The 19,554-nt window shown below is 49.2% G+C and overlaps 1 protein-coding gene across 1 annotated transcript; it reads left to right on the top strand.

Annotated features, from left to right (window-relative positions):
* The first annotated feature begins 13,063 nt into the window (after window positions 1-13,063).
* On the top strand, window positions 13,064-16,674 carry LOC121270091 (proteasome subunit beta type-5-like). Its single transcript, XM_041175399.1, has 3 exons — window positions 13,064-13,321; window positions 15,111-15,417; window positions 15,675-16,674. The coding sequence occupies exons 1-3, from the start codon at window positions 13,103-13,105 to the stop codon at window positions 15,959-15,961; spliced, it is 813 nt and encodes a 270-aa protein (XP_041031333.1). The 5' UTR covers window positions 13,064-13,102; the 3' UTR covers window positions 15,962-16,674.
* Window positions 16,675-19,554: the final 2,880 nt, after the last annotated feature.

Below are 19,554 nucleotides of genomic sequence, written 5' to 3'. Positions count from 1 at the left end.
ACTGATTTCCACCTTCCTCCAATGGGAATAACAGTGATCCCAGCGCTGATCCCAGAGAACACTGCTCTCCATCTTCCTCCATTGGGAATAACAGTGATCCCAGTGCTGATCCCAGAGAACACTGATCTCCACCTTCCTCCAATGGGAATAACAGTGATCCCAGTGCTGATTCCAGAGAACACTGCTCTCCATCTTTCTCCATTGGGAATAACAGTGATCCCAATGCTGATCCCAGAGAACACTGATCTCCACCTTGCTCCAATGGGAATAACAGTGATCCCAGTGCTGATCCCAGAGAACACTGATCTCCACCTTCCTCCAATGGGAATAACAGTGATCCCAGTGCTGATCCCAGGAGAACACTGCTCTCCATCTTCTTCCATTGGGAATAACAGTGATCCCAAAGCTGATCCCAGAGAACACTGATCTCCACCTTCCTCCAATGGGAATAACAGTGATCCCAGTGCTGATCCCAGAGAACACTGCTCTCCATCTCCCTCCAATGGGAATAACAGTGATCCCAGTGCTGATACAGAAGAACATTGATCTCCACCTTCCTCCAATGGGAATAACAGTGATCCCAGCGCTGGTCCCAGAGAACACTGATCTCCATCTTCCTCCATTGGGAATAACAGTGATCCCAGTGCTGATCCCAGAGAACACTGATCTCCACCTTCCTCCAATGGGAATAACAGTGATCCCAGTGCTGATCCCAGAGAACACTGCTCTCCATCTCCCTCCAATGGGAATAACAGTAATCCCAGTGCTGATACAGAAGAACATTGATCTCCACCTTCCTCCAATGGGAATAACAGTGATCCCAGCGCTGGTCCCAGAGAACACTGCTCTCCATCTTCCTCCATTGGGAATAAAAATGATCCCTGTGCTGAACCCAGTGAACATTGATCTCCACCTTCTTCCAATGGGAATAACAATGATCTCAGTGCTAATACCGGAGAACACTGCCCTCCACCCTCCTCCAATGGGATTAACAGTGATCCCAGTGCTGATCCCGGAGAACTCTGCTCTCCATCTTCCTCCAATGGGAATAACAGTGATCCCAGTGCTGATCCAGAACACTGCTCTCCACCCTCCTCCAATGGGAATAACAGTGATCCCAGCGCTGATCCCAGAGAACTCTGCTCTCCATCTTCCTCCAATGGGAATAAAAGTGATCCCAGTGCTGATCCAGAACACTGAGTCCATCTCGCCCACAAACTGCTTTTCAGCCTTGGAAAACAGTGAGAGTGATGGTCCCTCTGTGGATGCCAACCAGAGCCAAGGCCATGGCACTGTGGCTGGCTCAGCTGCTCGGGGGGGGGGGGGGTGCGGTGGGGTTCGGGAGGCGTGTGGAAGGGTGATAGTAGTAGGGGACTCATTAGTAAGGGGAGTAGGCAAGCGCTTCTGCGGCCATAGACATGACTCCAGGATGGTATGTTGTCTCCTGGGTGCCAGGGTTAAGGATGTCACGGAGCAGCTGCAGGACGTTCTGGAGGGGGAGGGTGAACAGCCAGAGGTCGTGGTCCATGTTGGGACCAATGACATAGGAAGAAAGTGAAACGAGGTCCTGCAAGCAAACTTTAGGGAGTTAGGTAGGAAATTGAAAAGCAGGACTTCAAAGGTAGTAATCTCCGGATTCCTCCCAGTGCCACGCAGTAGTGAGTATAGGAACAGAAGGATAGAGCAGATGAATGCATGGCTGGAGAGATGGGACTGGAAGGAGGGCTTTAGATACCTGGGGCATTGGGTCAGTTTCTGGGGGAGGTGGGACCTGTAAAAGTTGCACGGATTATATCTGAACAGGAACGGGACCAAAATCCTCAAGGGGAGGTTTGCTAGTGCTGTTGGGGCAGATTTAAACTAAATTGGCGTTTAGTGGGATCCTGAAAAGGAGTTCAGCGGGAGAGAAGCTGAAATGGAATTAGAAGTTAAGACGTTAGTGAGTGAGTCTGGAAGGCAGAGGAAACAAAGGCGAGATAAGAAGAAGTGAGTTTAGCAAGGCTGAATCGAATATATTTTATTGCAAGGAGCCTAAGGAATAAGACAGACCAGCTGAGGGCACAGATAGGCACGTGGGAGTACGGTATCGTAGCTACATCCAAGACTTGGCTAAAAGAAGGATGGGACTGGCAGCTCAACATTCCCGGTTATAGGGTATTCAGACAATTAGAGAGGGAGATAGAAGAGGAGGGGAGGTCGCAATATTGATCAAGAAACCAATTATAGCAGCGAGGAGGGATAACATCTTGAAAGGATCATCAATGAGGCCATAAGGGTAGAAGTAAAAAACACAAAAGGGGCCAACACTCTGTTGGGTGTGTACTATAGGCCCCCAAACAGTCAGGGAGAGATCAAGGATCAAATATGTAATCAAATTTCAGAGAAGTGTAAGAATAATAGGCAGCAATAGTAGGGAAATTTAACTACCCAAATGTTAACTGGGATAGTTTTGGTGTAAAAAGTTATTAAGTTGCATCCAGGGGAACTTTTTTAGCCAGTACTTAGAAAGCCAAACAAGGGAGCGAACAGCTCTGGACCTAATATTCGGAAATGAGCCCGGGCAGGTGGAAGGCATGTCAGTTGGGGAGCATTTTGGAGATAGTGACCATAACTCAGTTAGGTTTAGGATAGTTATGGTGAATGATAAGGTTGGGCCGTGAATAAAAGTTCTAAACTGGGGAAAGGCTAATTTTACTCAGATGAGATACGGTTTGGCCCAAGTGGACTGGGAGCAGCTACTTGCCGATAAAACTGTGTCAGAGCAGTGGGAGGCATTCAAGGAGGAAATCGCGAGAGCACAGGGCAAATATGTTCCCATAAAGACAAAGGGAGGGGACCAAGTCCAGAGAACCGTGAATGTCAAGGGTAATAAAGGTTAGAATTAAGGAAAAAGGAGAAGCTTAAGGCAGATGCCGAGGGCTCAATACAGCAGAGTCCTAGAGGGATATAAAAAGTGCAAGGGGAACTTAAAAAGGAAATTAGGAAAGCTAAGGGAATGCATAAGAAAGCATTGGTGGGTAGAATAAAGGAAAACCCAAAGGGGGTTTTTAAATATATAAAGAGCAAGAGAATAACTAGGGAAAGAGTGGGGCCAATTAGGGACTATAGTAGTAATGTGTGTGTGGACCCGGAAGACGTGGGTACAGTCCTCAATGAGTGCTTTGCATCGGTCTTCACAATGGAAAAGGACGATGCAGCTATAGATATCAAGGTGGAGGTCTGTGAAATATTAGAGAGAGAGAGGAGACACTTGAGGGTTTAGCAGCGTTAAAAGTGGATAAATCTGCAGCCCCAGATGAGATGTACCCCAGGCTGTTAAGGGAGGCAAGGGAAGAGATATCAGGGGCCCTGGCACTAATTTTCAAATCCTCTCTGGCCACAGGTGAGGTGCCAGAAGATTGGAGGGCTGTTAACATTGTCCCATTATTAAAAAAGGAAGGGATAGACCAGAAATCACAGAAACCCAAATCTTAACGGCACAGAAGGAGGCCATTCGGCCCATCGTGTCTGCAACAGCTCTCCAAACGAGCATTATGGCCTAGTGCCATTGCCCTGCCTTTTCCCCGTACCCTTGCACATTGTTTCCATTCAAATAATCATCTAATGCACTCTTGAATGCCTCGATTGAACCTGCCTCCACCACACTTTGAGGCAGTGCATTCCAGACCCGAACCATTCGCTGTTTTTTCTCAGGTCACACTTGCTTCTTTTGCAAATCACTTCAAATCGGCTCCCTCTCGTTCTTGATCCTTTTACAAGTAGGAACAACTTCTCCCTGTCTACTCTATTCAGCCCCCTCATGATATTGAACATCTCTATCAAATCTCCTCTTAGCCTTCTTCTCTCCAAGGAGAACAGTCCCAACCTCTCCAATCTATTCTCATAGCTGAAGTTTCTCATCCCTGGAACCATTCTTGTAAAGCTCTTCTCTCTGCACTCTCTCAAATGTGTTCACATCCTTCCTATAATGTGGTGCCCAGAACTGTACACAATATTCTACCTGAGGTCTAACAAGTGTCTTAAATAAATTCAGCGTAACCTCCCTGCTCTTGTACTCTATGGTCCTGTTAATAAAGCCCAGGATACTATATGCTTTCTTAACTGCTCTCTCCACCTGTCCTGCCACCTTCAATGCACATATATGCACAAATACACCCAAGTCTTTCTGCTCCTGCACTCCCTTCAAAATCTCACCCCTTATTTTACATTATCTGTCCATATTCTTCCTACCAAAATGCATCACCTCACACTTCTCTGCATTAAACTTCATCTGCCACTTATCTGCGCACTCCACCAACTTGTCTTTGTCCTCTTGAAGTTCCACACCATCCTCCTCACAGTTCATAACACTCCCAAGCTTTGTATCATCCGCAAACATTGAAATTGTCCCCTGCACATCAAATCTAGATCATTAATATATATCAGGAAAAGCAAGGGTCCCAATACTGAACCCTGGAGAACTCCAGTACAAACCTTCCTCCAGCCCGAAAAATATCCATTGACCACTACTCTCAGCTTCCTATTTTTCAGCCAACTTTGTATCCACGTTGCTACTGTCCCTTTTGTTTCATGAGCAATAACTGTTCTCACAAGTTGGTTGTGTGGCACTGTGTCAAATGCCTTTTCAAAGTCCATGTGCACCACATCAACAGCATTACCCTCATCAACCCTTTCTGTTACCTCTTCAAAAAACTACAGCAAGTTAGTTAAACACAATTTTCCCTTTAGAAATCCATGCTGGCTCTTCCTTCTCCACCCATATTTTTCCATGTGACTACTAATTCTATCCCAAGTAATTGTTTCTAGAAAATTACAGGCCACTTAGTCTAACCTCAGTGGTGGGGAAGTTACTAGAAAGAATTCTGAGGGACAGAACATATCTGTACTTGAAGAGACACGGATTAATCAGAGATAGACAGCATGGGTTTGTTAAGGGAGTGTTGTGTTTGACAAATTTGATTGAATTTTTTGAAGAGTGTTGCTGAGGGTAATGCATTTGATGTAGCCTACGTGGACTTTAGCGAGGCTTTTGATAAGGTCCCTCCCGGCAGACTGGTCAAGAAAGTAACAGCCCATGGGATCCAAGGCAAAGTGGCACGCTGGATCCAAAATTGGCTGAGAGGCAAGAAGCAGAGGGTAAAGGGATGTTTCTGTGACTGGAAATATGTTTCCAGTGGGGTTACGTAGGGTTCAGTGCTGGAGCCCGTTTTGTGGTGTACATGAATTATTTGGACTTAAATGTAGGGAGTATGATCAAGAGGTTTGTGGATGACACAAAAATTGGTATGGTGGTAAATAGTGAGGAGGATAGCTGTAAACTGCAGGAGGGTATCAGAATGGGCTGGTCAAAATGGGCAGAGCAGTGGCAAATGGAATTTAACTGGAAAAGTTATCCAGGAGGGATAACAAGGCAAAGGATTACACTATGAATGGTAGAACCCTGGAAAGTACTGAAGATCAGAGGGATCTTGGTGTGCATATCCACAGGTCCCTGAAGGTTTCAGATCAGAAAAATGGAGGTAGAACATTAGCTAGGGTCGTTGTGATAGACATGGAGTTACAGGAGAAGCAAAGTTTAAAAAGTGTCCAGCAAGGGAAATTGACGGGGTTAAACTGTTTATACTTCAATGCAAGGAGTATTACAAACAAGGTAGATGAGTTAAGGGTACAGGTAGACACATGGCAGCAAGATGTCATTGCTATAACGGAGACCTGGCTAAAGGAGGGACAAAACTGGCAGCTTAATATCCCTGGTTATAGAGTCTTCAGACACAATAGAGTAGGAGATAAAAAAGGAGGGGGAGTGGGGTAGCACTAATGGTTAAAGAATCAATTCCAGTTGTGAGAAGGGAGGATACACTAAATGGGTCAACAAACGAGACTTTATGGATTGAGCTTAGAAATAAAAAAGGGGCAGTCACACTACTGGGAGTATACTACAGACCCCCAAATAATGAAAGGGAGATAGAAGAACAAATATGTAGGCAAATTTCTGCTTGTAAGAACAAGAGGGCAATAATAGTAGGAGACTTCAATTATCCTAATATCAACTGGGATTCAAACAATATAAGGGGCACTGAGGGGGGAAAATTCATGCAGTGTGTCCAGGAAAATGTTTTCAACCAATTAGTGACAAACCCAATGAGAGGCGATACAATTCTAGACCCAGTCTTGGGGAAGGAAGAAGGGCAAGTGGGTGAAGTGACAGTTGGCGACCATATCAGGGACAATGATCACAATTCAGTTAGATTTAGCATTACCATGGAAAAGAACAGAGATAAGGCAGGAGTAAAAGTCTTGAACTGGGGGTAGGCAAATATGGCAGAAATGAGAAGGGACTTGGCTGAGGTGGACTGGACAGCACTGCTGGAGGATAAAACAGTGGAAAACTAGTGGGAAGCACTAAAAAGTGAGATCCTAATTGTACAAAGTAGACATGTCCCCGACAAAAATAAGAGTGGTACTGCCAAATCGAGAACCCCCTGGTTGTCTAGAGGAATACAGGGGAAGATCAAACAGAAAAAGAAAGCGTACGATAGGCACAAAGAACTAGGCACTGCAGATAGCCTAGATGAATATAGGAAGTGCAGGGACGAAGTAAAAAAGGAAATAAGGAAATCAAAGAGAGGGCATGAAAAAAGATTATCAAGTAAAGTTAAAGATAACCCAAAGATGTTTTACCAATACATTAATGCTAAAAGGTTAGTTAAGGAAAAAGTGGGACCTATAAGAGTTGAAGATGGAAATTTGTGTGTAGAGGCAGAGGCTATGGGAAGGGTTTTGAATGAATATTTTGTCTCCATGTTTACAAAGGAAAGGGAGGATGTAGATATAGTAGACCAGGAGGAACACTGTGAGATATTGGATGGGATAGTCATAAAGAGAAAGGAAGTACTCGAAGGGTTGTTGTCCTTGAAAGTTGATAAGTCACGAGGGCCAGATGGATTGTTTCCGAGGCTGCTGAAGGACGTCAGGGAGGAGATAGCAGATGCTCGGAGGATGATTTTCCAATCTTCACTAGATCCAGGGGAGGTACCAGAGGACTGGAGAAATGCAAACGTAGTTCCATTGTTTAAAAAGGGATCAAAGGAAATTCCAAACAATTATAGGCCAGTTAGTCTTACACTGGTGGTGAGAAAATTAGTAGAATCAATCCTGAGAGATAGGATTAACTGTCATGTGGAAAGGCATGGACTAGTCAGGGATGGTCAGCATGGATTTGTTAAAGAAAGGTCTTGCCTCACAAATTTGATTGAATTCTTTGAGGAAGTGACAAGAAGGGTTGATGAAGGTAGTGCAGTGGATGTTGTGTACATGGATTTTAGCAAGGCATTTGACAAAGTCCCTCAGGAAAGTAAAAGCCCATGGGATTCAGGGTAACGTGGCAAACTGGATAAAAGGTTGGCTTTTTAACAGGAAACAAAGGATAATGGTCAATGGATGCCCTTGCGAATGGAAAGTTGTCTCAAGCGGTGTTCCACAGGGCTCGGTGTTGGGACCCTTGCTGTTCGTGTTAAATATTAACAACTTGGACGTGAATGTGGGGAGCACGATTGGGAAATTTGCAGATGACACAAAGATTGGCCGAGTAGTGGATAGAGGATAGCCATAATCTCCAAAATGATATAGATGGGTTGGTGGAATGGGCGGTAAAGTGGCAGATGGATTTTAACATAGAGAAGTGTGAGGTCATACATTTAGGGAGGTCAAAGAGTTACAGGGATTACACAATAAATGGGAATATACTAAGAGGGGTAGATGAAGTGAGAGATCTTGGCGTACAAGTACACAGGTCCCTGAAAGCAGCAGTTCAAATAGACAAGGTTGTAAAGAAGGTACATGGAACGTTCTCCTTCACTGGCAAAGGTATAGAATATAAAAATAAGGATATAATATTGGAATTGTATAAAACACCGGTGGAGTATTGTGTGCAGTTCTGGTCACCACATTACAGGAAGAATGTAACAGCTTTGGAGAAAGTGCAGAGGAGGTTTACAAGAATGTTGCCAGGGTTAGAAAATTGTAGTTACGAGGAGAGATTGGATAGGTTGGGGTTATTTTCCTTAGAACAAAGAAGGCTGAGAGGTGACTTGATTGAGGTGTACAAAATTATGAGGGGAATAGATAGAGTGGACAGAATAAAATTGTTTCCCTTGGTGGAGAATTCTAGAACCAGGGGACATAGATTCAAGATAAGTGGCAGAAGGTGGAGGGGGAGACATGAGGAAGAACTTACTTTCACAGGGGGTAGTGGGTGTCTGGAATTCGCTGCCCAAGTTGGTGGTCGAGGGAGAAACTCTAAACTCTTTTAAAAAGTACCTGGATCTGCACCTAAGTGCTGTAAGCTGCAGGGCTATGGGCCGGGTGCAGGAAGATGGGATTAGAAAGGGCACCCAGGTGTCCTCAGGCTGGCATGGACAAGATGGGCTGAATGGCCTCCTTCTGTGCTGTAACTTTTCTATGGTTCTATGGCAGGTAGATAAGGTGGTAAAGAAGGCATATGGGATACTTGCCTTTATTAGCATAGAAGACAAGAGCAGGGAGGTTATGCTGGAACTGGATAAAACACTGGTTAGGCCACAACTAGAGTATTGCTGCAGTTCTGGTCACCACATTATAGGAAGAATGTGATTGCACAGGAGAGGATGCAGAGGAGATTTACCAGGATGTTACCTGGGCTGGAGGGTCTGAGCTGTGAGGAAAGATTGGATAGGCTGGGGTTGTTTTCCTTGAAGCAGCGAAGATTGTGATGGGATTTGATAGAGGTGTATAAGATTATGAGGAGTATAGGGTGGATAAGAAGGCACTTTTTCCATTAGTAGAGGGGTCAATAACCAAGGGGCATAGATTTAAGGTAAGAGGCAGAAGACTAAAAGGGGAGTTGAGAAGAAATTTTTTCACCCAGAGGGCGGTGGGAGTCTGGAACTCGCTGCCTGAAAGGGTGGTCGAGTCAGAAACTCTCGTAACTTTTAAGAAGTATTTAGATATTCACTTGCGTTGCCATAGCCTCCAGGGCTATGGGCCTAGCGCTGGAAACATGGGATTAATATAATCAGATCTTTGTTGACTGGCATGGACACGATGGGCCGAATGGCCTCCTTCTGTGCTGTAAACATCTATGAGTCTACTGCGAATAACTAAGATATTTGGGTGCAGTGAAGGAGTTTTCCTCTGTATCTAACCCCGTGCTGTACCTGTCCTGGGAGTGTTTGATGGGGACAGTGTAGAGGGAGCTTTACTCTGTATCTAACCCCGAGCTGTACCTGTCCTGGGAGTGTTTGATGGGGACAGTGTAGAGGGAGCTTTACTCTGTAGCTAAACCATGCTGTACCTGTCCTGGGAGTGTTTGATGGGGACAGTGTAGAGGGAGCTTTACTCTGTATCTAACCCCGTGCTGCACCTGTCCTGGGAGTGTTTGATGGGGACAGTGTAGAGGGAGTTTTACTCTGTATCTAACCCCGTGCTGGGTGTGTTTGATGGGGACTGTAGGGGGAGCTTTACTCTGTAGCTAACCCATGCTGTACCTGTCCTGGGAGTGTTTGATGGGGACAGTGTAGAGGGAGCTTTACTCTGTAGCTAAACCATGCTGTACCTGTCCTGGGAGTGTTTGATGGGGACAGTGTAGAGGGAGCTTTACTCTGTATCTAACCCCGTGCTGTACCTGTCCTGGGAGTGTTTGATGGGAACTATGTATAGGCAGTCTGATGAAATGTACACAATCATGGCAGGAGAACTTCAATACTGTGATATATTTAATGATCCATCTTGGATATTAGACAGAGGGGTGGGAATCTAAATGAATGGTCTAATTCTAAAACAGGTGTAGGAACAGAAAAGCATGTGGTTTCATTTCTGTATTATTTTCTGTATCTTCAAGATTCAACTTTGGGCTGTAGTCCTGAAAATTTATGAAAAGTGTTAGCAATTGCATTGGGGAAATTTGTCAAAGGCTGTTTCCATTCACACACTCCTACGTTGAGTTATCTTTTCAGATGCAGGATATAGGGGGGTGTTAGAATGGATATGTATGTTTCTGCTGATTAAGCTACAAATTTGATTACGTCTCTTCCAGAAGCTTTTAACAGTACGAGCGCCAAGACAATTAAATGTTTGGACAAAGTCTAGCCAGCTTTCAAAGTCTCCAGAGGCATAAAGGAAGCATAGGCAGTGTGATACACAGCTAATCATTGAATTGAAGGTGTGAGCCTTGTTCAGACTGTGTTGCATATGGTTTAACCTGGAAACCTGGTGTTATGGACTTGATTTTCTAGACAGGTTACTCATTAGAAACATCGAACTTTATTTATAGGCTGCAGCAGTAGTTACAAGCTTCCATCAAGCTCAACAACTAGAAGGACTCCCACTCTAAGGTTCCCCATGCTTAGAGCTGATTTGTTCACATTGTCATGTGATACTATACAACACAATAAGTCTTAATGCTACAGTCACTACATTCCTTAAAGCTACAATTATTACACCTGTGCGGATCCCAAAAGCAGGGGTCTATCAAATGTTACACTGGACTGTTGTGAATTAAAATTCTGTTTTCTCCAAGAATAAAAAATGAACCTGAATGGAATAATTCACTCCTGCCTGCTCCTGCATAATCCAAGTGTGTGTGTTCCTGTGTCTGTGCCTCACATTCACTGTTTACTAATGATTTAAGTTTATATGACAGAGTGCCAATAGGTAGCATTGCAAGCAGTGTCATATTAATTTTTTAAATTCACTCCTTGGATGTGGGTGTTGCTGGCTAGGCCAGCGTTTATTGCTCATCCCTAATTGCCTCTTGAGAAGGTGGTGGTGCCTTCTTGAACTGCTGCATTTCATGTGTGTAGGTACACCCACAGTACTGTTAGGGAGGGAGTTCCAGGATTTTGACCCAGCGACGGTGAAGGAATGGCTGATATATTTCCAAGTCAGGATGGTGTGGCTTGGAGAGGAACTTCCAGGTGGAGGTGTCCCTATGTGTCTGCTGCCCTTGTCCTTATAGATGGTAGTGGTCGTGGATTTGGAAGGTGCTGTCTAAGGAGCCTTGCTGAGTTCCTACAGTGCATCCTGTAGATGGTACACACTGCTGCTACTGTGCGTCGGTGGTGGAGGGAGTGAATGTTTGTGGATGTGGTGCCAATCAAGCAGGCTACTTTGTCCTGGATGGTGTCAAGCTTCTTGAGTGTGTTGGAGCTGCACTCATCCAGGTAAATGGGAAGTATTCCATCTCGTTCCTGACTTGTGCCTTGTAGATGGTGGACAGGCTTTGGGGAGTCAGGTGAGCTACTCGTCGCACGATTCCCAGCATCTGACTTGCTCATGTAGCCACAGTATTTATGTGGCTGGTCCGGTTCAGTTTCTAGTCAATGGTAACCCCCAGGATGTTGATTCAATTGGGGATTCAGCAATGGTAATGCCATTGAACGTCAAGGGGCGAGGGTTGGATTCTCTCTTGCTGGAGATGATCATTGCCTGACACTTGTGTGGCGCGAATGTTTTTTTGCCACTTGTCAGCCCAAGGCCTGAATATTGTAAATAAACCTGGAAAAACTCAGCAGGTCTGACAGCATCTGCGGAGAGGAGCACAGTTAACGTTTCAAATCCGAATGACCCTTCAACAAAACTAAGGAAGAATAGAGGTGAAATATAAGCTGGTTTCAGAGGGGTGTGGGAGAAATATAAGCTGGTTTAAGAGGGGTGTGGGAGAAATATAAGCTGGTTTAAGGGTGGCTGGGGTGGGTGGGACAAGTAGACCTGGATAGAGGGCCAGTGATGGGTGGAGATAACCAAAAGATGTCGCAGACAAAAGGACAAAGAGGTGTTGAAGGTGGTGATATTATCTAAAGGTATGTGCTAATTAAGGGTAGAAAGCAGGACGAGCAAGGTACAGATAAAAAACAAAAACAGAATTACCTGGAAAAACTCAGCAGGTCTGGCAGCATTGGTGGAGAAGAAAAGAGTTGAGGTTTCGAGTCCTCATGACCCTTGAATAGAACTAAGGAAGAATAGAAAAGAGGTGAAATATAAGCTGGTTTAAGAGGGGTGTGGGAGAAATATAAGCTGGTTTAAGGGTGAGGGGGTGGGGGTGGGTGGGACAAGTAGACCTGGATAGAGGGCCAGTAATAGGTGGAGATAACCAAAGGATGTCGCAGACAAAAGGACAAAGAGGTGTTGAAGGAGGTGATATTATCTAAAGGTATGTGCTAATTATGGGTACAAAGCAGAACGAGCAAGGTACAGATAAAAAACAAAAACAGAATTACCAGGAAAAACTCAGCAGGTCTGGCAGCATCGGCGGAGAAGAAAAGAGTCGACGTTTCGAGTCCTCATGACCCTTCGACAGAACTAGGTGAATCCAAGGAAGGGATGAAATATAAGCTGGTTTAAGGTGTGTGTGGGGTTTAAACCAGCTTTTATTTCACCCCTTCCTTGGATTCACCTGGTTCTGTCGAAGGGTCAAGAGGACTCGAAAGGTCGACTCTTTTCTTCTCCGCCGATGCTGCCAGACCTGCTGAGTTTTTCCAGGTAAATTCTGTTTTTGTTTTGGATTTCCAGCATCCGCAGTTTTTTGTTTTTATCTGAAGGTACAGATAAGCCCTAGTGGGGGTTGGGGTGGGGTGAAGGAATCGTTATAGGCTAAAAGGTAATGATAAAACAACGGGTGGAAATACATTTAAAAATGATGCAAATAGGCGGGAAAAGAAAAATCAATATAAATTATTGGAAAAAAAGGGGGGGGATCGGAAAAGGGGGGTGGGGATGGAAGAGGGAGTTCATGATCTAAAGTTGTTGAATTCAATATTCAGTCCGAGAGGCTGTAAAGTGCCCATTCGGAATAGGAGGTGCTGTTCCCCGAGTTGGTGTTGGGCTTCACTGGAACTATGCACCAGGCTAAGGATAGACATGTGGGCATGAGAGCAGAGTGGTGGGGTATGACGTTACTTCCGGTTCTCACCCGCTCTCGATGTCATTTCCGGTCCCCCTCCTCCCCCCCTTCTCACTGACGATCTTCCCGGTTGTTTCGCCCCGCCCCTTCTCTCTATGACGATATTTCCGGTTCCTCCCCACCCCCCCCCCCACCTCATCTCTCTGACGCTATTTCCGGATCAAGATGGCGTTGATAGATTTGCTGAGCTGTTCCCCGTTCGGATTGAACTCCAAGTCGATCCCGGGGCTGGAGCCGGGACTGGGCCTGGGCCTGGGCCTGGGCCTGGGCCGGAACCGGGGCCAGGATCTGGATTTCCTCGTCCGCCCGGGAGACGGGGGCGCGGAGGGCGGGAGCGGGGAGAAAATCGAAATTTTACACGGGACAACAACCCTGGGATTCCGGGTAAAAGGGTTTAGAAAATCCGGACCCTCCCTCCACTCGACGCGACCCCTCTTAGGGACAGGAGGACAGGGTGGGGAGAGACTTGGGGGTGGGGGTGGGGGGGGGGGGGGGGAAGGAGATTGAGGAGATGGGAGGAGAGGGGAGAGGAGGGAGATGGGGAGAGCGGGGAGGGAGGGAGCTGGGAGAGGAGGGAGATGGGGGGAGCGGGGAGAGGAGGGAGATGGGGGGAGCGGGGAGGGAGGGAGATGGGGGGAGAGGAGGGAGATGGGGGGAGTGGGGAGAGGAGGGAGATGGGGGAGCAGGGAGGGATGGAGATGGGAGTGGGGAGGGAGGGAGATGGGGGGAGCGGGGAGGGATGGAGATGGGGGGAGCGGGGAGGGAGGGAGCTGGGAGAGGAGGGAGATGGGGGGAGCGGGGAGGGAGGGAGCTGGGAGAGGAGGGAGATGGAGCGGGGAGAGGAGGGAGATGGGGGGAGCGGGGAGGGATGGAGATGGGAGTGGGGAGGGAGGGAGATGGGGGGAGCGGGGAGAGGAGGGAGATGGGGGGAGCGGGGAGAGGAGGGAGATGGGGGGAGCGGGGAGAGGAGGGAGATGGGGGGAGCGGGGAGGGAGGGAGATGGAGCGGGGAGAGGAGGGAGATGGAGCGGGGAGAGGAGGGAGATGGGGGGAGCGGGGAGAGGAGGGAGATGGGGGGAGCGGGGAGAGGAGGGAGATGGGGGGAGCGGGGAGGGAGGGAGATGGAGCGGGGAGAGGAGGGAGATGGAGCGGGGAGAGGAGGGAGATGGAGCGGGGAGAGGAGGGAGATGGGGGGAGCGGGGAGGGAGGGAGATGGGGGGAGCGGGGAGGGAGGGAGATGGAGCGGGGAGAGGAGGGAGATGGAGCGGGGAGAGGAGGGAGATGGGGGGAGCGGGGAGAGGAGGGAGATGGGGGGAGCGGGGAGAGGAGGGAGATGGGGGGAGTGGGGAGAGGAGGGAGATGGGGGGAGAGGAGGGAGATGGGGGGAGAGGAGGGAGATGGGGGGAGAGGAGGGAGATGGGGGGAGAGGAGGGAGATGGGGGGGTGGGGAGAGGAGGGAGCGGGGAGAGGAGGGAGATGGGGGGAGCGGGGAGAGGAGGGAGATGGGGGGAGAGGAGGGAGATGGGAGCGGGGAGAGGAGGGAGATGGGGGGAGCTGGGAGAGGAGGGAGGTGTGGGGAGAGGAGGGAGATGGGGGGAGCGGGGAGAGGAGGGAGATGGGGGGAGCGGGGAGAGGAGGGAGATGGGGGGAGCGGGGAGGGAGGGAGATGGGGGAGCGGGGAGAGGAGGGAGATGGGGGGAGCGGGGAGAGGAGGGAGATGGGGGGAGCTGGGAGAGGAGGGAGATGGGGGGGAGCGGGGAGAGGAGGGAGATGGGGGGAGCGGGGAGGGAGGGAGACGGGCAGGTGGGGAGGGGGAGGGAGGGAGCCGGGCAGGTGGGGAGGGGGAGGGGGAGGGTGGGGGGAGGGAGACGGACAGGGAGATGGGAGGGAGGGAGCTGGGCAGGTGGGGAGGGGGAGGGTGGGGAGATGGGGAGGGGGGAGATGGGAGGGAGGGAGCTGGGGGTGGGGGGGAGATGGGAGGGAGGGAGACGGACAGGGAGATGGGAGGGAGGGAGCCGGGCAGGTGGGGAGGGGGAGGGGGAGGGGGGGAGGAGATGGAGGGGAGGACAGGGCAATGGGGATTCAGTTGGAGAGAGTTGGTGAGTTTAGAATGCAGGATGGGTTTTGCCAGCAGCATTTGGAAATCTCCATCACAATCTCTCTCTGCCCTGCAGTTCGACCATGGGGTGATTGTGGCAGTGGACTCCAGGGCCACCGCTGGCTCCTATGTGGCATCCCAGACGGTGAAGAAGGTGATCGAGATCAACCCCTACCTCCTGGGCACTATGGCCGGCGGTGCTGCCGACTGCAGCTTCTGGGAGAGGCTCCTAGCTCGCCAGTGCCGCATCTACGAGCTGAGGAACAAGGAGAGGATTTCGGTGGCTGCCGCCTCCAAGCTGCTGGCCAACATGGTCTACCAGTATAAGGGCATGGGGCTGTCCATGGGCACCATGATCTGTGGCTGGGACAAGCGTGGGCCAGGTGAGACCGAGAGGGGCGCCCTGCGTCGGAAATTGGCTTTTTGCTGTCTCTAAGCTCGACCCCTGGTGGCTGGAGGGCTTGTTTGTGAAAAACACGCAGCCCCCTGCAATCGAATAGCCTACCGAAATTACATATGGGTCTGGGGGCGGCGGGGGGGGGGGGAGGATATAATCGCGGGGGTGTTTGTGTCATGTGTCTCAATCTGCTTTTACCTTCCCACCCCCCCCCCCTCTCTCTCTCTCTCTCTCCTCTTCTAGGTCTCTATTACGTCGACAGTGAGGGCAATCGGGTCTCGGGGCAGGTCTTCTCGGTGGGCTCGGGTTCGGTGTACGCATATGGTGTGCTGGACCGAGGCTATCGACACGACATGAGCCCCATGGAGGCCTATGAGCTGGCCAAGCAGGCTATCTACCACGCCACCTACCGGGATGCCTACTCGGGAGGAATAGTCAGCCTCTACCACGTCAAGGAGAGCGGCTGGGTGCACATCTGCCGCGATGATGTCATGGATCTTCATCAGAAGTACAAACAGGAATGTGCTTAGCTTGCATCTGGGGCCGGGTGCGGTGGGGGTGGGGAGGGGGATGGGTCAGCCTCAGGTGTCGATATATGGGTGTGGGTGGGGGGAGGGAGGTGTGCATTTGGCAACGATGGATCCGTGGAATTGCTTTCCCACCTTTGCTGTTTGCCGCTGTTCAACTGTGGGAGGGTGACAGGAGGATCTTGACTGTCTCCCTTACTCGCCTGCGCTGGTCGGAGCTGTTCAACCTGGGGAGCAGAGGTGGTCTCGTTTCCTCCTGCACAGCTGTTCTGTAAACAGTCAAGCAGGAGAGGCGATAGGACCCTCTCGTTCTCTTCCTCCCCACTCCAAGCTCACAGCTATTCGGTGGAGATGTGGGGGGGGCGGGGGGGATGTCTTGGTCAGACCCGGCTTATCTGCTTTCACTGTGTCTCAGTAAGTGGGTAGTGGGGCAAATGCGGTCTCTCAAGTCCCTTTGTACCCCACTCCTGCAACCTAGCTTTCAATGAAGTGTGGGAGCAGGTGTTTGGGTTGGGAATGGCAATGGATCTGAGTGAAGATAGGCAGGCAGTGAGGGGGGAGATGTTTCTCCAATGTATCTTTCTGGGGAGAGGCACAAGATCCATTAAACCAAGACTTGGGCATTTCCCAGTCATTTCCTTCCCACCTTAACATTGACCTTTTGTAGTTGTGTTTTCTTGTTTTGATTGACCAATAAACTATTACATTTAATTCTCTGCTGGTGTCCAGGTCCAATTTCTCCATCTTGGAATTCTGGACCTGCCCTTGTATTTATGTCACATCTTCAACAGCGTGAAACAAATGTCTCCAGGTGCTCCACGGGGATATAGTAAACCAGAAATAATTCGGACACTCGAGAGAATGCAGGGGAGATTTAACAGGATGTTGCCTGGGCTGGAGAGTTTTAGTTATGAGGAGAGATTGGATAGACTGGGGTTATTTTCCCTGGAGCAGAGGAGATTGAGGGGGTAACATGATTGAGGTATATAAAATGATGAGGGGCTTTGATAGGGTAGACAGGAAGGAACTTTTCCCCTTGGTGGAGGGGTCAATAACCAGGGGGCATAGCTTTAAAGTAAGGGGCAGGAGGTTTAGAGGGGATGTGAGAAGACTTTTTTCACCCAGAGGGTAGTGGGAATCTGGAACTCGCTGCCTGAAAGGGTGGTAGAGGTAGAAACCCTCATAACATTGAAGAAGTATTGGATGTGCGCTTGCGATGCCATGGGATACAAGGCTATGGGCCTAGTGCTAGAAAATTGGATTAGAATAGTTAGATACTTGTTTGACTGGCACAGTCTCGATGGGCCGAAGGGCCTTTTTCTGTGCTGTAGACCTCTATGACTCCACACTGAGCCACAGGAGGAGATGTTAATGACATGCGACTAAAACCTTGGATACAGAGGTTGGTTTTAAAGCGTGTACACGGGGGCTGCCATTCTCTGTAATGTAGACGGGGGCTGCCGTTCTCTATGGTGTAGACGGGAGCTGCCGTTCTCTGTAATGTAGACGGGAGCTGCCGTTCTCTGTAATGTAGACGGGGGCTGCCGTTCTCTATAGTGTAGACGGGGGCTGCCGTTCTCTATAGTGTAGACGGGGGCTGCCGTTCTCCATAGTGTAGACGGGGGCTGCCGTTCTCCATAGTGTAGACGGGGGCTGCCGTTCTCCATAGTGTAGACGGGGGCTGCCGTTCTCCATAGTGTAGACGGGGGCTGCCGTTCTCCATAGTGTAGACGGGGGCTGCCGTTCTCCATAGTGTAGACGGGGGCTGCCGTTCTCCATAGTGTAGACGGGGGCTGCCGTTCTCCATAGTGTAGACGGGGGCTGCCGTTCTCCATAGTGTAGACGGGGGCTGCCGTTCTCCATAGTGTAGACGGGGGCTGCCGTTCTCCATAGTGTAGACGGGGGCTGCCGTTCTCCATAGTGTAGACGGGGGCTGCCGTTCTCCATAGTGTAGACGGGGGCTGCCGTTCTCCATAGTGTAGATGGGGGCTGCCGTTCTCTATAGTGTAGACGGGGGCTGCCGTTCTCTATAGTGTAGACGGGGGCTGCCGTTCTCCATAGTGTAGACGGGGGCTGCCGTTCTCCATAGTGTAGACGGGGGCTGCCGTTCTCCATAGTGTAGACGGGGGCTGCCGTTCTCCATAGTGTAGACGGGGGCTGCCGTTCTCCATAGTGTAGACGGGGGCTGCCGTTCTCCATAGTGTAGACGGGGGCTGCCGTTCTCCATAGTGTAGACGGGGGCTGCCGTTCTCCATAGTGTAGACGGGGGCTGCCGTTCTCTATAGTGTACTTGGGGATGGCTATTCACCGTAATGTACACGGGGACTGCTATTCTCTATAGTGTACACGGGGGTGGCTATTCCCTATAATATTTACCGGGGCTGCTGTTCTCTCTAGTGTACATGGGGACGGCCATTCACCGTAATGTACACGGGGACTGCTATTCTTTATAATATACACGGGAGCAGCTATTCTCTAATAGACATGGCGACTGCTATTCTCTATAATAGAGGGGGGGCTGCTATTCTCTAAAATATACACAGGAGTGGCTATTCTCTATAATATAACATGGGGGCTGCTATTCCCTATAAGGTATACCAGGGCTACTATTCTCTACAATATACACAATGGCTGCGATTCTCTATAGTGTACACGGGGGCGGCTATTCTCTATAGTGTACATGGGGAAGGTTATTCTCTATAGTGTACACGGGGGCGGCTATTCTGTATAGTGTACATGGGGAAGGTTATTCTCTATAGTGTACACGGGGGCGGCTATTCTCTATAGTGTACACGGGTGTGGTTATTCTCTATAGTGTACACGGGGGTGGCTATTCTCTATAGTGTACACGGGGGTGGTTATTCTCTGTAGTGTACACGGGGGCGGCTATTCTCTATAGTGTACATGGGGGTGGTTATTCTCTATAGCGTACACAGGGGCGGCAATTCTCTATAGTGTACACGTGGGTGGCTATGCTCTATACATGCGGGGGCGGCTGTTCTCTATAATATACGGGGGGCTGCTCTTCTCTATAATGTACAGGGGGGCTGCTATTCTCTATAATGTACAGGGGGGCTGCTATTCTCTATAATGTACAGGGGGGCTGCTCTTCTCTATAATGTACAGGGGGGCTGCTATTCTCTATAATGTACAGGGGTACTGCTATTCTCTATAATGTACAGGGGGGCTGCTGTTCTCTATAATATACAGGGGGGCTGCTCTTCTCTATAATGTACAGGGGGGCTGCTATTCTCTATAATGTACAGGGGTACTGCTATTCTCTATAATGTACAGGGGGGCTGCTCTTCTCTATAATGTACAGGGGTACTGCTATTCTCTATAATGTACAGGGGTACTGCTATTCTCTATAATGTACAGGGGTACTGCTAGTCCCTAATATACATTGGGGCTGCTATTCACTATAACGTACACGGGGGCTGCTATTCTCTATAATATACACGGGGGTTGCTGATTTCAATAACATACATGGGAGCTGTTATTCTGTATAATATATGTGGGGGCTGCTTCTCTCTATAAAATGCACGGGGGCTACTCTTCTCTATAATGTACAGGGGGACTGCTAGTCTCTCTAATAT

Source organism: Carcharodon carcharias, chromosome 27 (genome assembly GCF_017639515.1).
Source record: "Carcharodon carcharias isolate sCarCar2 chromosome 27, sCarCar2.pri, whole genome shotgun sequence".
Taxonomy (NCBI): domain Eukaryota; kingdom Metazoa; phylum Chordata; class Chondrichthyes; order Lamniformes; family Lamnidae; genus Carcharodon; species Carcharodon carcharias.
Note: the sequence above shows the minus strand (reverse complement) of the source record. Positions and strands in the feature narration are given on the sequence as shown.